At 43.9% G+C, this 19,870-nt stretch overlaps 1 protein-coding gene across 1 annotated transcript in view; it reads left to right on the forward strand.

The window, feature by feature from the left end:
* The window catches only part of MYH9 (myosin heavy chain 9), a 71,819-nt gene extending 52,239 nt beyond the window's left edge, over nt 1-19,580 (forward strand). Inside the window, exons 19-41 of the mRNA XM_039725379.1 lie at nt 425-585; nt 1,323-1,431; nt 2,411-2,542; nt 3,179-3,385; nt 5,761-5,898; nt 6,372-6,495; nt 7,281-7,452; nt 8,047-8,259; nt 8,702-8,846; nt 9,323-9,529; nt 10,456-10,560; nt 11,803-11,955; nt 12,309-12,557; nt 13,040-13,252; nt 13,924-14,136; nt 14,490-14,651; nt 15,483-15,611; nt 15,956-16,044; nt 16,254-16,377; nt 17,443-17,651; nt 18,068-18,176; nt 18,466-18,638; nt 18,806-19,580. Of these exons, the coding sequence (XP_039581313.1) occupies nt 425-585; nt 1,323-1,431; nt 2,411-2,542; nt 3,179-3,385; nt 5,761-5,898; nt 6,372-6,495; nt 7,281-7,452; nt 8,047-8,259; nt 8,702-8,846; nt 9,323-9,529; nt 10,456-10,560; nt 11,803-11,955; nt 12,309-12,557; nt 13,040-13,252; nt 13,924-14,136; nt 14,490-14,651; nt 15,483-15,611; nt 15,956-16,044; nt 16,254-16,377; nt 17,443-17,651; nt 18,068-18,176; nt 18,466-18,638; nt 18,806-18,926 (3,657 nt within the window). The 3' untranslated portion in view covers nt 18,927-19,580. The remainder of the gene's footprint in view (nt 1-424; nt 586-1,322; nt 1,432-2,410; nt 2,543-3,178; nt 3,386-5,760; nt 5,899-6,371; nt 6,496-7,280; nt 7,453-8,046; nt 8,260-8,701; nt 8,847-9,322; nt 9,530-10,455; nt 10,561-11,802; nt 11,956-12,308; nt 12,558-13,039; nt 13,253-13,923; nt 14,137-14,489; nt 14,652-15,482; nt 15,612-15,955; nt 16,045-16,253; nt 16,378-17,442; nt 17,652-18,067; nt 18,177-18,465; nt 18,639-18,805) is intronic.
* Nucleotides 19,581-19,870: the final 290 nt, after the last annotated feature.

The following is a 19,870-nucleotide window of genomic DNA, read 5'->3' on the forward strand; positions in this document are numbered from 1 at the left end:
ATTGGCAGCAAATTCTTGAAAGGAAGGTTGGGCTGGGGTGTTTTTTTGACAACGATAGGACTGAGAAAAAGTAAATGGGAAGGATCAACAGATGTGTTTCTTCTAGAAAAGGAAGAGGGCTCTCAGGACTAGACATGCATTCCTCACAGCATCCTTGTATTCAAAATACTTGATGTGATACCTCTATTAAATGATGCCATATTTTCTGTCTCTGACTACCTCCATTTGATGCTGTGACTTGGCTGAGCTTCAGCTCCTCTAATTGGGATAGGCCAGGAATTTATTGGGAGTTGGCAACTTTGGTTTGTCTGAGCGGCCATTGTAGAGAAGGGCTGTCTTAGAGCCACAAGCCACAAATATGTTTTGTGATGTTTCACATGGAACGGTCTTTGCAGGACATGAATTCTTCTCTTTCTCTTTTTAGATCAAAGCATTGGAGCTGGATTCCAACCTTTACAGAATTGGACAGAGTAAAGTGTTTTTCAGAGCTGGAGTCCTTGCTCATCTTGAAGAAGAGAGAGACCTGAAGATCACAGATGTCATTATTGGATTCCAAGCATGTTGCAGAGGTTACCTGGCCAGAAAGTAAGTACAGTGGTTTTTGAAGTCATAATTGTGTATTTCATCATAAACATGTATTTATCCTATTCAAGCACGAGTTTATCTTAAAAAAATGAAATAATTACATCTAGAAATTTGGGTTTTTGTCAGAAAGGTCATGATTTATTTATTGTATATAACAGTTGATGGTCTTTTAGGGTTTTCTCATCTCTGTAATGCCAGATTTCTGGCACCTGCAGGAATCTCTGTGTGGTGTATCCCAGAAATTACCTGAGTAATAAAGTCTGTTCTTCTCTGTAAGAATGCTATGCAGCTGATCAGGTTTTTGACAGAAGTGCTGTGAAGGTGCAAATGGGAAAGTCTTAATACGTACTGTTGCAGGAGATGTAGGGTTTCTCTTAAGGTATCAGGTAGGGCTGCAATTGGTAGAGTTCTAAGATCAAAAGTAGTACCTGTCAGTTTGGTGGGAAAACACACCTCTGCTTCAGATATCCCTTCTTGGAAGTGAAGATTGTAAAGCTTTTCAGAGTAGAAGACATAAGGGAAATTTTGTTAAAATAGGAAATTGGATTAAGGTAAAAAGAGCCGCTCTTACCTGAGCAGAAAAAAAATTAAAATTAAGAGAAAATTTGATGGAAACTGCTGTTTTTTTGGGAGGGAACCCTCTAAAGGAAAAACACAGAAGTATCTAAGAAAGGGCTTGATGGTGGGAATTGTGTGCTGCTCTGGGTTCCTTTGTCTTATCTCCACTTGCTTTGCAGAGCCTTTGCCAAGCGCCAGCAGCAGCTGACAGCTATGAAAGTGCTGCAGAGGAACTGTGCTGCCTATCTGAAACTGAGGAACTGGCAGTGGTGGAGGTTGTTCACCAAGGTAAGAGTTTTCCCTTTGCAATCCCCCTGCAATGGACAAAGACATCTTCTACTAGATCAGTTTGCTCAGAGCCCCATCCAACCTGACCTTGACTGTTTTCAGGGATAGGGCATCTGTCCACCACCTCTCTGGAAAACCTGTTCTAGTGTTTCACCACCCTCATTGTAAAAACTCCTTCCTTATATAAAGTCTGAATCTACTCTTCGTTAGCTTAAAACCATTACCTTTTTGTCATAACAAGCCTTCCTAATAAGTTTGGCTCCCTCTATTTTGTGAACCCCCTTTTAGGTATGGACAGGTGCTCTGAGATCTCCCTGAAACCTTCTGTTCTCCAGGCTGAACAGCCCCAACTCTCAGCCTGTCTTCATAGCAGAGGTGCTCCAGCCCTCTGATCATTTTTGTGACCCTCTGGACCCACTCAAACAAGTCCATACATTTCCTGGGCTGAGGACCCCAGACCTGGATGCAGCACTCCAGGTGGGGTCTCACCAGAGAAGAGGGGCAAAATCCCCCTCTGGTTCAGCCCAGACAGTTCCTTGATCACCAAACACTCCACCCATCAAGTCCGTATCTCAGTTTAGAGAGAAAAGTCTTGTGGGGTGCCATGCCAAAAACCTTATGGAAGTCCACCTATATGAATTGACTTACCTATGAATTTCCCCATTGTATGGCAACTTTTTTATTCTCTCACTATTCCTACTTAATCCTTGAGGGTCTGGAATTTACTGAACCCTTTCCTGATGCTTCCCATCCTGGAGGAGAATAAATGGACTGGCAGAAAGTGTGCTATTGGCAGAGTAGGGGATACCTAGTCCTGTATGATTCCCCCAGTGTTCATAACAAAACAGTTGATCAGTCCTTCAAATAAGAAACTTACCTGAAATGTTATTTGAGTCAATGCTTCTCTCAAGTACAAGAGCATTTCTTCATGTTTTTGTTATTCCTTATACACATTTCATTTCCTTGGTTTCCCTTTCAGGTGAAGCCCCTTCTGCAAGTGAGCAGACAGGAGGAGGAGATGATGGCCAAGGAGGAAGAACTAATAAAGGTCAAGGAGAAGCAGCTGGCTGCAGAAAATAGACTGAGTGAGATGGAGACCTTCCAGGCCCAGGTGAGTTTTGCATATCTGATGTGTAAAAATTTTTCTCTCTCTGCCTATCCAACTGCTTGAGAGCATCTCCTTTGCTTTCTTGGTCTGGTGGACAAACTGCAGGATTCCAAATTGCTGGAACATGATCTGGCTGCCTCTTATTCACTTTCCTTTGACCTTCTTGCATCTCATTTCCTGTAGCAGGTCTTTTTGTACAGTGATTACCTATTGCCCCTCTGTAGCCATTAAAGGGAAAAAAGTCTCCTTTGGCTGAGTGTTACAGCAAGTTGGTTGAACTCAGTCTTGTCATTAATGGAATCCTTTTTGTTGGGAACACAGAAGGTGGGAGCAGGGTTGGTGTTTTTCCATAGGGCTGATAATTATTTGTTACTTTTGTAAGCGGAAATAGACAATATCTGTATTTCAAATGGATTGAGAAATTTGTGAATAATTTGTGGTTGCAGCTCCTGATTTGTGAAGGAGAACACAAACTTCAAACTGTGTTTTGATAGTCAGCTTTTGGTTAGCAGCAGGGGACTGATGCAATGTTTAAAACTAACTGTGGAACAGAGCAGCACAGAACTTCACTTAACACAGATTGCTAAGTGCTTTGGTAAATTGGAGCTTGTCTTATTTCTGGCTTTGCATCCAATGTAGCTAATGGCAGAGAAGATGCAGCTGCAGGAACAGTTGCAGGCAGAAACCGAACTGTGTGCTGAAGCTGAGGAGATAAGAGCTCGCCTGACAGCCAAGAAACAAGAGCTGGAGGAGATCTGTCATGATCTGGAAGCAAGGGTGGAGGAAGAGGAAGAGCGGTGTCAACATCTGCAGGCTGAAAAGAAGAAAATGCAGCAGAACATCCAGGTAATGCCTTAGGAATGCTGCCTCTTGTGGGTAAAGAGGATAGTGAGGGTTTTGACTGTTTTCAGGGATAGGGCATCTGTCCACCACCTCTCCGGAAAACCTGTTCTAGTGTTTCACCACCCTCATTGTAAAAACTCCTTCCTTATATAAAGTCTGAATCTACTCTTCGTTAGCTTAAAACCATTACCTTTTTGTCATAACAAGCCTTCCTAATAAGTTTGGCACGGACAGGTGCTCTGAGATCTCCCTGAAACCTTCTGTTCTCCAGGCTGAACAGCCCCAACTCTCAGCCTGTCTTCATAGCAGAGGTGCTCCAGCCCTCTGATCATTTTTGTGACCCTCTGGACCCACTCAAACAAGTCCATACATTTCCTGGGCTGAGGACCCCAGACCTGGATGCAGCACTCCAGGTGGGGTCTCACCAGAGAAGAGGGGCAAAATCCCCCTCTGGTTCAGCCCAGACAGTTCCTTGATCACCAAACACTCCACCCATCAAGTCCGTATCTCAGTTTAGAGAGAAAAGTCTTGTGGGGTGCCATGCCAAAAACCTTATGGAAGTCCACCTATATGAATTGACTTACCTATGAATTTCCCCATTGTATGGCAACTTTTTTATTCTCTCACTATTCCTACTTAATCCTTGAGGGTCTGGAATTTACTGAACCCTTTCCTGATGCTTCCCATCCTGGAGGAGAATAAATGGACTGGCAGAAAGTGTGCTATTGGCAGAGTAGGGGATACCTAGTCCTGTATGATTCCCCCAGTGTTCATAACAAAACAGTTGATCAGTCCTTCAAATAAGAAACTTACCTGAAATGTTATTTGAGTCAATGCTTCTCTCAAGTACAAGAGCATTTCTTCATGTTTTTGTTATTCCTTATACACATTTCATTTCCTTGGTTTCCCTTTCAGGTGAAGCCCCTTCTGCAAGTGAGCAGACAGGAGGAGGAGATGATGGCCAAGGAGGAAGAACTAATAAAGGTCAAGGAGAAGCAGCTGGCTGCAGAAAATAGACTGAGTGAGATGGAGACCTTCCAGGCCCAGGTGAGTTTTGCATATCTGATGTGTAAAAATTTTTCTCTCTCTGCCTATCCAACTGCTTGAGAGCATCTCCTTTGCTTTCTTGGTCTGGTGGACAAACTGCAGGATTCCAAATTGCTGGAACATGATCTGGCTGCCTCTTATTCACTTTCCTTTGACCTTCTTGCATCTCATTTCCTGTAGCAGGTCTTTTTGTACAGTGATTACCTATTGCCCCTCTGTAGCCATTAAAGGGAAAAAAGTCTCCTTTGGCTGAGTGTTACAGCAAGTTGGTTGAACTCAGTCTTGTCATTAATGGAATCCTTTTTGTTGGGAACACAGAAGGTGGGAGCAGGGTTGGTGTTTTTCCATAGGGCTGATAATTATTTGTTACTTTTGTAAGCGGAAATAGACAATATCTGTATTTCAAATGGATTGAGAAATTTGTGAATAATTTGTGGTTGCAGCTCCTGATTTGTGAAGGAGAACACAAACTTCAAACTGTGTTTTGATAGTCAGCTTTTGGTTAGCAGCAGGGGACTGATGCAATGTTTAAAACTAACTGTGGAACAGAGCAGCACAGAACTTCACTTAACACAGATTGCTAAGTGCTTTGGTAAATTGGAGCTTGTCTTATTTCTGGCTTTGCATCCAATGTAGCTAATGGCAGAGAAGATGCAGCTGCAGGAACAGTTGCAGGCAGAAACCGAACTGTGTGCTGAAGCTGAGGAGATAAGAGCTCGCCTGACAGCCAAGAAACAAGAGCTGGAGGAGATCTGTCATGATCTGGAAGCAAGGGTGGAGGAAGAGGAAGAGCGGTGTCAACATCTGCAGGCTGAAAAGAAGAAAATGCAGCAGAACATCCAGGTAATGCCTTAGGAATGCTGCCTCTTGTGGGTAAAGAGGATAGTGAGGGTTAGAGTTGTTCTTTTGCCTCAGCTTGGAGGGAAATGAAAGAGAAAATGGGGGGGAAAGAGGCACGGGAAAATCCATCTGTGGAAACAGCAATAGAAGGCAGCAGTTCTGGTGCTGAGACTGAGGCATTCAGTCAGTTGTGTGGAATGAGCTGTTCCATTCTTGAAGGTGATGGCCACTTCTCAGACAATTAGACAAGTCTTTGGTTTAGAAATGGTAGTATTTTTTGTAAAATAGCATTGTTTATTCTGCTAGAAAATGTGTTGATTGGCATGCAGTATGTTGCATTAAGTCGTGGCAGAGATGTCAATCTAGGACCTACTGATAATACCTTGAGGGAAGGTTGAAGATACCTCCCATTCTAGTATTGCTGCTGTGCTGTTCCATGGATTGTTAAGCAGCACTGACAAATACCTTGCTTTTCTTTGGGTATTGTGAAGGAACTAGAGGAGCAGCTTGAGGAAGAGGAAAGCGCAAGGCAGAAGCTGCAGCTAGAAAAAGTGACCACAGAGGCCAAATTGAAGAAATTGGAAGAAGATGTGCTAGTTCTGGAAGATCAGAATCTCAAACTGGCTAAGGTAAGACTCCCACATCATCTTCCACAAGCTAAAGATGCACTGGTGTTTCTCTTGGAGAAAACCACTACAGGCTGACTTTTTCCATATTTCTCTTGTCTGTGAGAATTCTGACCTGAATTTTTGAAAGTAACTGCCTGCTTGTATTCTCAACAGTCAGAATGGTGTGATATTTAAATAACTTCCACTAAATAATGATCCATGAGCAAACATTTTCTGATGCATTGTTATGCCAATCGGTATCAACCTCTTTAATAAAGACTTCTCTTTCAGTTTTGAAAGAGCTATCATATCTTTAATTTAAATGCACCTTTAAATTTATTTGAATTCTGATTGTGATCCTGAAAGGATTTTTTTTTGAGATTGCTTGTAGCAGGAGTAGGCACTCATGACATTGACATTTCTAAGCAGTCAGATCTGGAAAAATACCCTGTAATTCCAGCAACTCTGTTGATTCTGCTTTCTCAATTCTGCAGGAAAAGAAACTCTTGGAAGACAGAATGTCTGAATTTACAACAAACCTGACAGAGGAAGAAGAAAAATCTAAGAGTTTAGCCAAACTGAAGAACAAGCATGAGGCCATGATCACAGACCTTGAAGGTGGTTTTGGGTTTTGTTTTTTTGCGGTTTTTTTAAGATAGATCCTGTAAAGACCTTGCCTAATTAGTTTTAGGTGGTTTCTTGTTAATGTTTGTTGAAATTCAGTTTTATTTCTGAAAGAGTTTTAGTCCTCCCAAGTTTCTGAAGGGTTAAAAATTAGTCTATAGTGTGTGAGCTATTGATCAGTTTGATAGAGCTGTGCTCTTGTCTGGCTGAAGGTTATATGCCTTGTCAGCTGAGCCCTTGATCTAAATAAAAATCCTCTCCAAAGCAGCCAGGCCAATGGAGAAGAGAGGCTGGTTCTCTTTCTTCTCCTGCTGTGGAAGTGTCTCTACTTTTCTACTTCCAGCAGCATCAGTCTGTCAGGGTTAGTGCTGTTTCTGATAGCCTGTTTGCACAACTTCTTCAGGTCTAGAAGGATATTCTTCTGGAGACTGCCTGTTTAATTTCAGTAAAGGGAGAGCAGACCTTGTGTTCAGCATCCCTAAATGGGTGCTTATGTCTGCATGGTGTGAGGCTGGCATTGTGTTTGCATTGTTACAATGAGAGTGGGAAAAGGAGCTTTGGCTGTAAGGTGAGAGGAAGGGAAATTGCGCAGATATATTCTGAGGGCAAAATAGAGTAGATGGAGAAGATGCCTGTATAGGTCCTGACAAAACAATGCAGTCCAGCTGCAGTTTGGACAGTTGTGTTATCAGGCAAGAAAACATTGCTTAAATAGATTTATTTTTCTGTGCTTGTACAGTGTTCTGAGCGTGTAATTAATGTGTCCCCATCTCTGTTAGAACGCCTGCGACGTGAGGAAAAGCAGAGGCAAGAGTTGGAAAAGACTCGTCGGAAGCTTGAAGGAGACTCCACTGATCTGCATGACCAGATTGCTGAGCTGCAGGCTCAGATTGCAGAACTCAAAATGCAGCTGGCCAAGAAGGAAGAGGAGCTGCAGGCAGCCTTAGCTAGGTGAGAACCTGTGGGGTTCAGGGACCACCTGGCTGGGAAGTATTTCTTGTCTTAGGTCATTTGGTATAGGGTGAATAGGGATAAATGCAACCTGTGGATGTTTCATTTTAGCCTGTGGACTATTTAAGATCCATGTCCATGGCATTAGAGTTCTTTAGCTGCTGCTCACTGCCACATTCTCTGTTCAGAACTAGACTATGGATGCAATAGGCACTGCATGCGTTTGACTGGAGTAGTAATCCTTAAGCTGTGATTAAAAAGTAGTGGCAGCACACTGGTGTCCCTCTGGTAGTTTCTGTATTCATCTACTCAGTAAAGTGTCCAGTTTCCATTGTAAAATGGTGCTTTCTCTTCTGCTTTCTTCTGTTGTCAGTCCCTCTCTGTCCCCTTCTTTTAGGTGAGTAATTGTGCTATCTTGAGTATTGGGAGATAGAGCTTAGAATTTGTAGATCATATATGGATCAAAGTCTGAATGTAACATTGTAGAACTGACCAGTACCAGCTTTTCTTGATTATTTTTGGTAGGACAGGTTGTCTTAATTTGTGTATGGTTTAAGTCTGCTCTTAAACTTATGAACCTTATGTTGAACACAGAGTGGAAGAAGAGGCAGCGCAGAAGAACATGGCCCTGAAGAAGATCAGGGAACTCGAATCCCAGATCACTGAGCTGCAGGAAGACCTGGAGTCAGAGAGAGCATTCAGGAACAAAGCTGAAAAACAGAAGCGGGATCTGGGAGAAGAGCTGGAGGCATTGAAAACAGAGCTAGAAGACACACTAGATTCTACAGCTGCTCAGCAGGAGCTGAGGTAACTCCAACGTGGGGCTGTGTTATCTTTATTTGGGTTTGGTTTTCGTTGTTTTTCATAATTCTGCTGTATTCAGTCTCTTACTATAGCAAGTCTTTGCCTTTATCACTGGTTGGCAGCCTCAGTGACTGCAGAAGGAGATGCTGTGCAAGCCCTGTCAGGACTGCATTACCTCACCTGATGTCAGAAAGTTGATTTGCTCCCTAACCAAAGTATTAGTGGTACCCCTGAAACATTGGTACTTTCAAGCTGTTACTACTTTGGCAGAAATAATGCTGCTAGCTTGCACTTAAGAAGGATGCAGTGCCAAGTGCTACCTTTGAAAAGTATCTATAGCCTAAACAGACCTTGGCATTTTCATGCATTAGGGGTGCTGTTGGTGGATATACACCTCTGTTTGATTCCCTTCTTGGCATCTAAATGGAATTTGTGAATTTTGCAGGTCAAAGAGAGAACAAGAAGTAACGGTTTTGAAGAAGACCCTTGAAGATGAGGCAAAGACCCATGAGGCTCAAATCCAAGAGATGAGGCAGAAACATTCACAAGCTATTGAAGAGCTGGCAGAGCAGTTAGAACAAACCAAACGGGTATGTGGAACAGAAAACACAGGGCCAAAGCAGTCAACCTGAAATGACTGTGCAAAAGAGCACAAAGTGTTCATGACACTCATACATGTGTTGTTCTTCCCTTGGTAGATAGTTTTTCTCCATGAAACATATATAAAGCTGTTTTAAATAGTGACATACATTCTTTTTTCTCCTGTTTGTCTTGGATGTGCAGTATAACATGCCTTTCTTCTCACTGCTAGCACTTGTTAGTTTGTACGACCTCTAATTTGGAAATCTGATGTGCAGGACTTTTTTCTGTATTGTTGTCTTCTCTGATTGTTAGATTGTCTCCTGATAATCAGTTGACAGGCTGTTCATCTTGCTTTTTCTGAGGAAGCAGTCTGCAACTTAACTGCTAAACATACATTAGCTTGCTTGTTGGAAAAACATGTACTCACTGAATCCTGCCATATTAAAGTCTGAGGGGTTTTGTTGCCTTTTCTTTTCCTCTTCAGGTAAAAGCAAATCTTGAGAAAGCAAAACAAGCTCTGGAAAGTGAGAAGGTTGAACTGTCCAATGAGGTGAAGGCTCTACTGCAGGGCAAAGGCGATGCTGAGCACAAGCGGAAAAAAGTGGATGCTCAGCTCCAGGAGCTGCAGGTGAAATTTACAGAAGGCGAAAGAGTGAAGACTGAGCTGGCTGAGAGGGTTAACAAACTGCAGGTGAGTGGCATGGGTTTTGCTTAGCTTCAGCCCAGGGCTCAAGAGAAAAGATTACAGGATGGTGTCTCCCCGTGGCTAGTTCAAAAATTCTGCTCCTCCTGAGGATAATGTTCGTAAAAACAGAAAATCCATCAGTTGCTTCCCAAGGGCTATGCAAACTCCTTAACTTGTTGCCAGATCAGGATATTTGGATTGATGTTACTTTTTTTGAGTAGCCCTGAGAAGGTGAAATAACCAGTTGCTGTTGGAGTTTTCTGCTAAGGCTCAAGGAGTCAGAGTGTCTGTGCCCCCTGAAGACAGGCAGTGGTTTGCACAGCACAGCTCTGCGAGCACTCAGCTGCTGGAGCATCTCGAGTGGCATACACAGACTGGTGATTGTGTCTGGAAGTTTTGTCACATGGTTGATGGCTCAAGGATGATGTGGGAATTCATGGGTTTCTCAAAGGAGCAGCAAATCCCTTAGAGTGACATGAAACACTGTCTTTGGCCTTCTCCTTTATGGAGGGTTGTCATTAAAAGTCAAACACTGCTAGCATATGCACAGCCTTTTGAAGCATGAAAATGTAATTTTGAGACTCTAGATATAATCCTGAAGCAGATAGTATAAAATAGAAGAGAGTGAGTTTAATAAAAAATTTTACAATTGCTTGCCAGGCTAAAATCTCATATAGGCCTTAACCCAAACCAACCAAAATCAGAAGGCTGTTGCAATAGAGGTGATGTGAAATAAAAATATCATTTCAGCTTGTCATATTTAATTCCTGGGACTGTAGAAACAATGTGTTCATTCCTTGAAAGATTATACACATGCTCTCCTGTTTTGAGAGGTGCCTCCATTTTCAGTTTAGGTCTCATAGCTGCTCACCTCTTCCTGTCTTTGTTTTTGCTGATGCATTCAGTAACTGATACTCTGATCTCTCCTTCAGGTCGAGTTGGACAATGTCACAGGTCTTCTGAACCAGTCTGACAGTAAATCAATCAAATTAGCAAAGGATTTCTCTGCTCTGGAATCACAGCTTCAGGATACACAGGTGAGAGCTTTGGAAACCAAGGCAACGGTATGTCTGCTACACATTGGTAAAGGGAGAAATCACTCTGGATGCCATTAAGTACTGATTATACAATTCAAAAGATTGAGTCTGGATTTTTTTTTTTGCTAAGGGGTTTATACTGCATCATATTGAGAGCATTTGTACAGAAACAGGCTGGTTATCTTCCTTCTGCTTCCTCAGCCTGTGGAACATATGTGACTTTCCCTGTCTTAGGCTTAGAAGTCTTCCTCTATCACTTTTCCACCTGAGAGCACTTTAGTGCTTCAACTGACTGCAGTGCTTGTTTGAAATTCTTGTTGAGATCTTCACAGTCAAGTGTTTGACAGAGTGTCTGTGTGTGTGTGCACATGAGTGTGATTTCCAGTAAATTTGTCAAATTAAGCAGAAGACTTTCCCAGTGGATGTTGGGGAAGTGATAGATTCGAGTAACTGTATTTTTTTCAGGGATTAAATCATCCTTAGTCTTACGCTTTGGGAAAAACATGCATTTACAGTTAGCAGAATATGACTCTTAAGGTCTAGCATGGAGTGCTAAGAAGGTTGGAAGGGAAAGCAAGAGCACATCAATAACAAGTAGTCTTGAACAGTCATTGATGTTCTGTCTACTTACTAGTCTTTGAAAAACAGACTCAAAGACAGGGACAATACAAAAATTCTGCTCTAGGTTTGAAGATTGGTTAATCTTTACAGATCCTTCAGCTCAAGCACTGGCAGCATAAGTCAGTCAATGCTGTTGTGCCCTAAGCTGGTAAATGAGCAGTGCTGTACAGTTCTGCTGAGACCAACATTGTTCTTAACCATGCAAGAACACTTGGGTCTGTTGTGTCTTCCTTTGGTACTGGAATATCAGGGAGACACGTAGCAGAGTACAGTCATGCTGTTGTTGGGAAAGGTCTGAATACTTTCTGTGCCACTTGTAGGACTTGAGAAAGGTCTTGTGGAAAAGCTTGTGTGGTTAGGCCTTGAGAAAGGCTTGTGTGGCAAGGACTGTATTTTAATGATTAGAGTGTAGGAGAGAATAGGACCCTTCTGAATATTTTGTTTCTATACTGACTCACTGAAAGGCAGTTATTGAAGTTCTGCCTTCAGTTGTCTTATCTGTGAAATTAGTTGCATGCTTAAACTCAACTTCAGAAGCACTCCTGGAGAGAGTGGATGAGGATTGTGAGCCTTTAAATCCAATGAGTGGTGCTGAATTCCACTGGGGTGTTTGCTTTTCAGGAGCTGCTGCAGGAGGAGACTCGCCTCAAACTGAGCCTCAGCACTAAGCTGAAGCAAATGGAGGATGAGAAGAATGCTTTCAAGGAGCAACTGGAAGAAGAGGAGGAGGCAAAGAGAAACCTGGAGAAACAGATCTCTATTCTTCAGCAACAGGTACAGAGTCTGCATCCCATAAACCAGTGACTTTAGAGAGGAAGGATAAGTACAGGTCTGTCTTGAGAGAAGTAAGATTTAAATACAGAATTGACTTCTAGTAACACAGCCTTTCCTGAGCATAGGTGATTTTGCTGATTTGGATGAGAGAAGAAATGAGGAGGTCTGATGATAATCATAGGAAGTGCTTGTAGATTTTTGTTCAGGAATTCCTTTGGGAATTCAGTCGTGCAGTATTATCTGAGCAGGGAGTATTACCTTCAGACTCTCTTACTTGAAAGTCCTAAACTTCTGGTGCTGGTAAAGTGCACAGAACGTTTTCTGTGGCTTGATGTGCAATCCTGGTCCTTTAGGCAATAGATGCAAAGAAGAAGATGGATGATGGCCTGGGCTGCCTTGAGTCAGCAGAGGAAGCCAGGAAGAAGCTGCAGAAGGACTTGGAGGGCTTGAGCCAGCGATATGAGGAGAAGACAGCTGCATATGACAAGCTGGAAAAAACAAAGACCCGCCTGCAGCAAGAGCTGGATGACCTCGCTGTGGACTTGGACCATCAGCGGCAGATCGTCTCCAACCTGGAGAAGAAGCAGAAGAAGTTTGATCAGGTATGACTTCAGTCATAAGCATTCAGTAGGTACATCTTACTGATAGGTCTGCTTTAAGAATCCCTAAGCAATACCGCTTGGAGAATGCATATTTATTTCTGAACTAAGGCAGAGCACATAGAGTGGAGAAAAATGCTTTAATAGAAGTGAATTAATTTTGTTCTATGAATAGGAAGTTAAGCTATGTTCCTTTTCCCAAAGGGATAACATTTATATCAAAACCAAGATGGAGTTTGAAGTGTCATTTGCAAATAATCTCAGAGAAGGTTGAAGATAATAGGTTGGAGGCCTAGGAAATCAGAGGTTTGTTTGGTTGGGGTCAGCACAGTTGTTAGAGATGGAATGGCGCACTTCATTCTCTGAAGCTGCATTTTCTTGATTCCTTCTATCCATGGAAGAACGCTATTAATGAAAAGATGCATGTTTACCTTGTTAGCAGATGATCAGTAATTTCTCAGAATACTGATGCTGTGCTCTTGTAGCTGTTGGCAGAGGAGAAGACCATCTCTGCCAAGTATGCGGAGGAACGGGACCGCGCTGAGGCAGAGGCACGGGAGAAGGAGACCAAGGCCCTGTCCCTGGCCAGAGCCCTGGAAGAAGCCATAGAGCAGAAGGCTGAGATGGAACGACTCAATAAGCAGTTCCGTGCCGAGATGGAAGATCTCATGAGCTCAAAGGATGATGTTGGGAAAAGTGTAAGTATTCAGTTGAAGTGTCCGGTCAGGAAATGTCACACAGTGGATACTGTTACTTGTGTACTGCAAAAAGCTGATGCCTGTGGTAACACAGAGGAACGTTGTAGAGAGTACTGGATACATTGTTAGTTTGTGAATGTTATGTTTGTGTTATATCAGTAAGCGGTAAAGGTGGGTTGGAAATGACCCAAGTGAGGCAGTGGCAAAGCTGAAAATTACCTGGTATCCCTTGTGGCAGAGATTAGGGTATGGTGTGACCCTGATATGTAAAATACAGCAATTAACCAGGCAGTGGAAGACATTACCTCCAATATTTCAAAAAAAGAGAAATGTTACGTTAATTAAGGAAAATAATAAATTCAAAGACTAAGAAGTATTTTCTTGTATTCTGTCAGAACCAGAGGTGTCCAGCTCTGGTAAGTCTTCATTAAGTCAGGACTGGGCTGACAAATGCTTTTCTCTTTCTCCCCACCACACACACACACAAAACCAGAGCTAACAGTCATTGTTGTTCAGACTGGCAGTGTGCATCTGCCCTAATACAAGGGACAGGTGCAGTGTTCTTGTATCCAGGCTGATGTGAGTGGCTGTTCTTAGCCTTTTCTTCTGTTAGGGTAGATTAAATTGTCTGCACTCTCTGCAGAAATCTCATGTGTGGTACTGTGTTGTAGGTCCATGAGCTGGAGAAAGCTAAGCGAGCCCTGGAGCAGCAGGTGGAGGAGATGAAGACACAGCTGGAAGAGCTGGAGGATGAGCTGCAGGCCACAGAGGATGCCAAACTGAGGCTAGAAGTGAACCAACAGGCTATGAAGGCACAGTTTGACCGGGACCTCCAGGGCCGTGATGAACAGAATGAAGAGAAGAAGAAACAGCTGATCAGACAAGTAAGAACTGCTCTGTACATCCTCAGTGGATTCTGTGCACAATGGCACTTGTGTCCAAAGACCATCAGGCAGACAGTGCCAATCCAAAGATGGTTGTTAATGTTAATACTCCAGGCAATATTGCAAAGCTGTGACAGACTTCCTCCCTTGTGTGTGTGATTGTTCCAATAGTCTTTGTCTATCACGGACCTGTGGGGCTTTATTAGTGAGGAATGTCAGCCCCATCCCCCTGCCAGGGACAATGAAGACAGGTCACATGCTTGCACTTACGCAGCCTTTGAAAGGGGAATGTGGGAAGTGGGTGCTGGGAAAGGAAGGAGCTGAAATGCTGATGCCTCTGCTGCTCCACACAGGTTCGGGAGATGGAGGCAGAACTGGAGGATGAACGGAAACAGCGCTCCATGGCTGTGGCTGCCAGGAAGAAGCTCGAGATGGACCTGAAGGATTTGGAAAGCCATATAGACACTGCTAACAAGAATCGTGAAGAAGCCATCAAGCAGCTGCGCAAACTGCAGGTGAAGTGTTGCAGCTGTTTCAGCTGTCAGGGCAGAGTTTTTACCTAGGGAAACGGGATGCAAAGATTTCACCTTGCCAGAACATTGCACCAGTGTCACAAGAGCAGCAAAATCTTGTAGCAGTTCACTGTAAAAGATTTTTTGGCATTTCAAGCATCCTTCTAATCCCGATCTGCCTGTTTAACTCCCTGGGAGACAAGCTGTAGGCAAAGTCCACTCTAGTGCTTGCTTCAAGGTCCGTGTTTTTGGAAAGGATTGCAGAGCTGCAAAGCTAGAGGACCTTAAATAACAGGCCTACTCCTGCCCCAAAATGGCTCTGTTGTGTTTTTTAAATTCCTGCAAGCAGTTGTCTGACCCTAGTGCTTGCTTCAAGGTCTGTGTTTTTGGAAAGGATTGCAGAGCTGCAGAGCTGCAAAGCTAGAGGACCTTAAATAACAGTTAGGCCTACTCCTGCCCCGAAATGGCTCTGTTGTGTTTTTTAAATTCCTGCAAGCAGTTGTCTGACCTGTTCTTAGGAAAAACTAAATGCTCCCTAGACTGTTCATTCCATTGGTTCACTAGAAAGCTTCCTGTACCTTCCCTTCCCCTCTCCATTTATCTGACAAAACTTTTTTCCTACAAATAGCAATCCTGTGTGCTTCCATTGATATTTTTACATGTTACTTGTGAAATGCAAAGAGGGTGATTCCTTTGTATTTACAACAACCTTTGTGGTTGCTGAAGAGTAATGAATCCCTATTTCTGTTTTCCATTCATGTTTCCCGTAAGACAAACAAACCACATCTCTTAGTATGAGTGCTCTGAAAGTCATCCCTTTCATTCTGTTTTCAGGCACAAATGAAGGATTACATGCGGGAACTGGAGGACACACGTACTTCCAGAGAAGAGATCTTGGCACAGGCCAAAGAAAATGAGAAGAAGCTGAAAAGCATGGAGGCAGAGATGATCCAGTTGCAGGAGGTAATGGAATATGCATGAAAGTCAAGAGATGGTTTGTTTTCTTTGGCCAAGAACTATATGCAGCAGTCTAAGCTGGAGTGTTTATTTCCTTTCTTTTGTACTTTTTGCTCTGCTCAAATATGAGGTCCAGTTCAAAATGCGGAATTTGGCCCATTCCTGACAGCTGTGATAGGAGTGTGCAAAGCAAAGGAAGCTGTGGGGTGGACAGAGAACAGGCCATGTCATAGAATTAGCTTTGGATCATGCTGGAGACCATACCAGCCATTACCAGTAACTCCTTTTTCCTATGCTGCATTAATTGGTAGCTTCCTATTGGATCACTGTCTGTCTGGTTTTCATTCCAGGAACTTGCAGCTGCTGAGCGTGCCAAGCGCCAAGCCCAGCAAGAGAGGGATGAGCTGGCTGATGAGATTGCCAACAACAGTGGTAAAGGGTGAGTAATGTCCCCCGTTTGAGGGAGGAGGAGCTGCTGTGAGAAAACACTTCTTGGCCTGTTATTTTTTTTATGTAGACTGCAGCACACACTGTATCCCCTCTGGTCCCTAAAGACTGAGCTAATTTTGTGTACAAGTGGCGAGTTTTCCCCAAGGCACTGATGCCATCAGTGCTGCTTTAACACTCTCATGACTCTGTGTCCTGTAGAGCGCTGGCCATGGAGGAGAAGAGGCGCCTGGAGGCACGGATAGCTCAGCTGGAGGAGGAGTTAGAAGAAGAACAGGGCAACACAGAGATAATCAATGACCGGCTCAAGAAGGCAAATCTTCAGGTACCTGTTCAGGCTGCAGCAGCCCATGGGGGTTCTCTGGTGTCTGTGAATTGTCCAGCTGTGCTCTGAGTAATGCCAGCAGCTGCTTGTACACAGTGCAGGCCCTCAGAAGGGACAAGATGAAACAGCTGAATACCACAGTACAGAAAATAGCAGCCACAATTATGTTAACTCACTGGCTTTGACCATTTAAAATCATTGGGTAGCTGGAACAATCTTCCAAGTTTATTTTAAACCAAACCAGCCCCCTCCCAGTCTCTTTTTTCTGTACTAAGGGATATTGAGAAAGATGATCTGTGGCATGCTGCTCCAACTTGACATGCTGAAGAGTGCCACAATGTGTTTGGAAAATTACTTTTCTGCCAGTTCTGTGCTGTTTCAAATGGACTGAACATATGAAATTTGTTAGGCTGCTATAGAAACCATGATCTTGATCTGCCTGTTGTGTGCCATATTTTGTCTGCCCAACTTTGAGAGTCAAGCATGCTGTTTTCATAGCACTCCAAAGCCAAGGATCTGGGCTGATGCTTTTCCAAAGGGCTTATTAATTCTGTTAGATGGGAGTGTAGTTCTCTACTTCGTTGACTATTAGCCGGAGCCCTGGCTTGGATGTAGGCAAGTTCTCACCCTTTTACCTCTGAAAGTCAGTAATATTAAAGCTGTTGCTTTGTACTGGAAATAGACAGCAAATAAACAATAAATTAGTAAAACACATGTATTGGATCCACTTGCCTCAGGATTTTAGTAATTCAGAGGCTGATAATTACTGTTTTAAGTGCCAGACCATGGTCTTAGCCCCAGAGGGCGGTGAACATGATTGGCAAGTTTAGTTAGCCCTAAGAGAAGTTGATAAACCTGTTATTCAAGGAATTACTTTGAAAATCTGGGTAAACTAAGATACTTTGAGAAGTGTCCTGCCTACAGACAGTTCCCTCTGCATCAGAGTTATTCCAAGCATTCAGCTCACCCTCAGGGTCCTTGTTCTTTTTGAGTCTGAGAAGTAAACGAGCCTTTCAGCAGGAGCACTGGCTGTGCTGAGGAGTGCTTATCTCTGTCTCGGTGCAGATCGATCAGATGAACGCCGACCTGAACGCCGAGCGCAGCAACGCGCAGAAGAACGAGAACGCTCGCCAGCAGATGGAGCGCCAGAACAAGGAGCTCAAGCTCAAACTGCAGGAGATGGAGAGCGCCGTCAAGTCCAAGTACAAGGCTACCATCACAGCCTTGGAAGCAAAGATAGCGCAGCTGGAGGAGCAGTTGGACATGGAGACAAAGTATGTACTAGGAGAAGCTCTGTCTGCTTTACAAGCTTCGATCCCTACTGGGATTTTAAGCTCTTCTTAATTCTGATTTGTCTGAGTGAGAGCTTCATCCTAGGTATACAGGGTAGTACAGACGTAAGATCCTAGCACACCTTTCTTGTTTTTCACAGTGAACACTTACAGCCTCTTCTGAATTCAGCCACTCCTAGAACTGTAGCTGTGGTACACTTGTTGCCCCTCTGTAGCTCTTGTCCTTGTGGCGTCAGCCTTCTGGTCATTTCTGGGGAGCATTGCTTCCCATCCTCTTTTCTTCCTAAGTTAAGGAGGATTTTGCTATCTTCCTCCCTCGTAACTTGCCCAGGTCAGGTGGTCTTGCTGAGGACAGTGGGAGATAAGCTGTTGTCTGAGCCCCCTGTGTTTGTGTTCAGGGAGCGCCAGGCTGCCAGCAAACAGGTGCGCCGTGCCGAGAAGAAGCTGAAAGACATCCTGCTGCAGGTGGATGATGAGAGGCGTAATGCTGAGCAGTTCAAAGATCAGGTGGGTACAGTCACCTGCAGTGTCTGTGAGTCTTATGGGGGGCAGGCTTTCCCTTCTACAGCCAAGACATTCACCATCCTATGAATTTCTCCTGTCACTGTAATAATTACAAGATGAGACAGATGAAACTGTGATTCTTTTAAAGAAAAACTAGGACCTCTCAAGTCCTAGGCAATTCCCTTCAGAAAGGGAAGAGGGGGCTTTGGAAACTCTGCTTTTTGCTGCTCTAACTTCTGCAACTCCGGGGAAACACTGAGTTCTTATTACTTTTTGCCCCATGCATGCTCAGGCGGACAAGGCAAACATGCGCCTGAAGCAGCTGAAGCGCCAGCTGGAGGAAGCAGAAGAGGAGGCCCAGCGAGCCAATGCATCCCGTAGGAAGCTCCAGCGGGAGCTGGAGGATGCCACCGAAACAGCGGATGCGATGAATAGAGAAGTCAGCTCCCTGAAGAGCAAACTCAGGTAAGGAGGAGCATTGTGTGCCACGCCTTGGCAGCCAGTGCAGCAAGGGCTTTGTGCAGCTGCCCACAGCAAACAGTGGGGCCAGGCGCTTCCTCACCTCATCCCAGAGCCTGCCCTGCCCGTGAGTTCCGTGGAGCATTGCTGATGTGCCATGTGTCCTTCCCTAGGCGTGGGGACCTGCCGTTCGTCATGACACGCCGCATGGTCAGGAAGGGAACGGGAGAGTCAGTGTCCGACGAGGAAGTGGATGGCAAGGCAGATGCTGGTGATGCCAAAGCTACTGAATAAGTCCTCCCATTTGACCCAGGTTACATGTGAGGGAGTGACCCACCTACCCTCCCCTCTTCCATTGGACTAGCAGCAAACCCTCTCCTAAATTGGCTGGGGATGTACAGAACAAGCCTGTGTGTCTGGAGCCATCGGGCATCTGTGTTCCTAGTTTTCTCCTCTTTCCAGTTTCCTAATCCTCTTTGTATTTAATGCCAAAGAGTCAGGGCTCTGAAATTTGACCAGCAGTTTGGCCACTGCAAAGACATGTAGAACTGTCTGTGCCATGTCTGCTGGTAAATCCTTACAGTTTGGAGGGAGTGGGGCTAGGGAAAGATTAATTTTGCTGTAAATCTCCTTTTGTCTTCAATTCTAGCTGCAGGGAAGCTTCGTCCTGTATTCTTTCCCCTCCCTCTTTGTTTGCTTTCGGCAATCATGTTCAGTGACCTCAGACTTCTGCCTCTTTTAATCTGCCCACCCATGTGGTTTGGGAGCAGTTTCAGGAAAAACGGTGTACTTTGGCCATGGCAATTTGCCCTTTCTTCTTTCATGTGTTTCCAGGGAGGTCTGAAGAGGGAAACTCCTCTTGGGACCACTTACCTGGGGGATTTGCCAAAGTTGTCTCTCTGGTTTGTTTTTTTTTTGGTTTTTTTTTTTTTTTTTTTTTTTTTTTTTTTTTTTCCTCTGGTTTGGTTTTTTGGTTTTTTTTTTTTGCGTCTTTTTTTTTTTTTTTGCGTCTTTTTTCCCCCCCCCCCATCTTTCTTCTTTTTCCTGTCTGGACAGATTTCTGAAGTGCAATGATGTCCTGTTTGTGTCTCTGCCTCTGAGCGGTTTCATCTAAAGTAGTGTGGACCAGTAGTTAATGACAGGCTGGGGAAGCAGAGCAATGTCCTTGTGCTTGTCCAAGAATCTCTGGGGGACCAAATATATTTAATGGTAATAGACAGAATCTAGAGGAATTTAAT

This window comes from Passer montanus, unplaced genomic scaffold (genome assembly GCF_014805655.1).
Source record: "Passer montanus isolate IOZ18808 unplaced genomic scaffold, ASM1480565v1 scaffold55, whole genome shotgun sequence".
In the NCBI taxonomy this organism is placed as follows: Eukaryota; Metazoa; Chordata; class Aves; order Passeriformes; family Passeridae; genus Passer; species Passer montanus.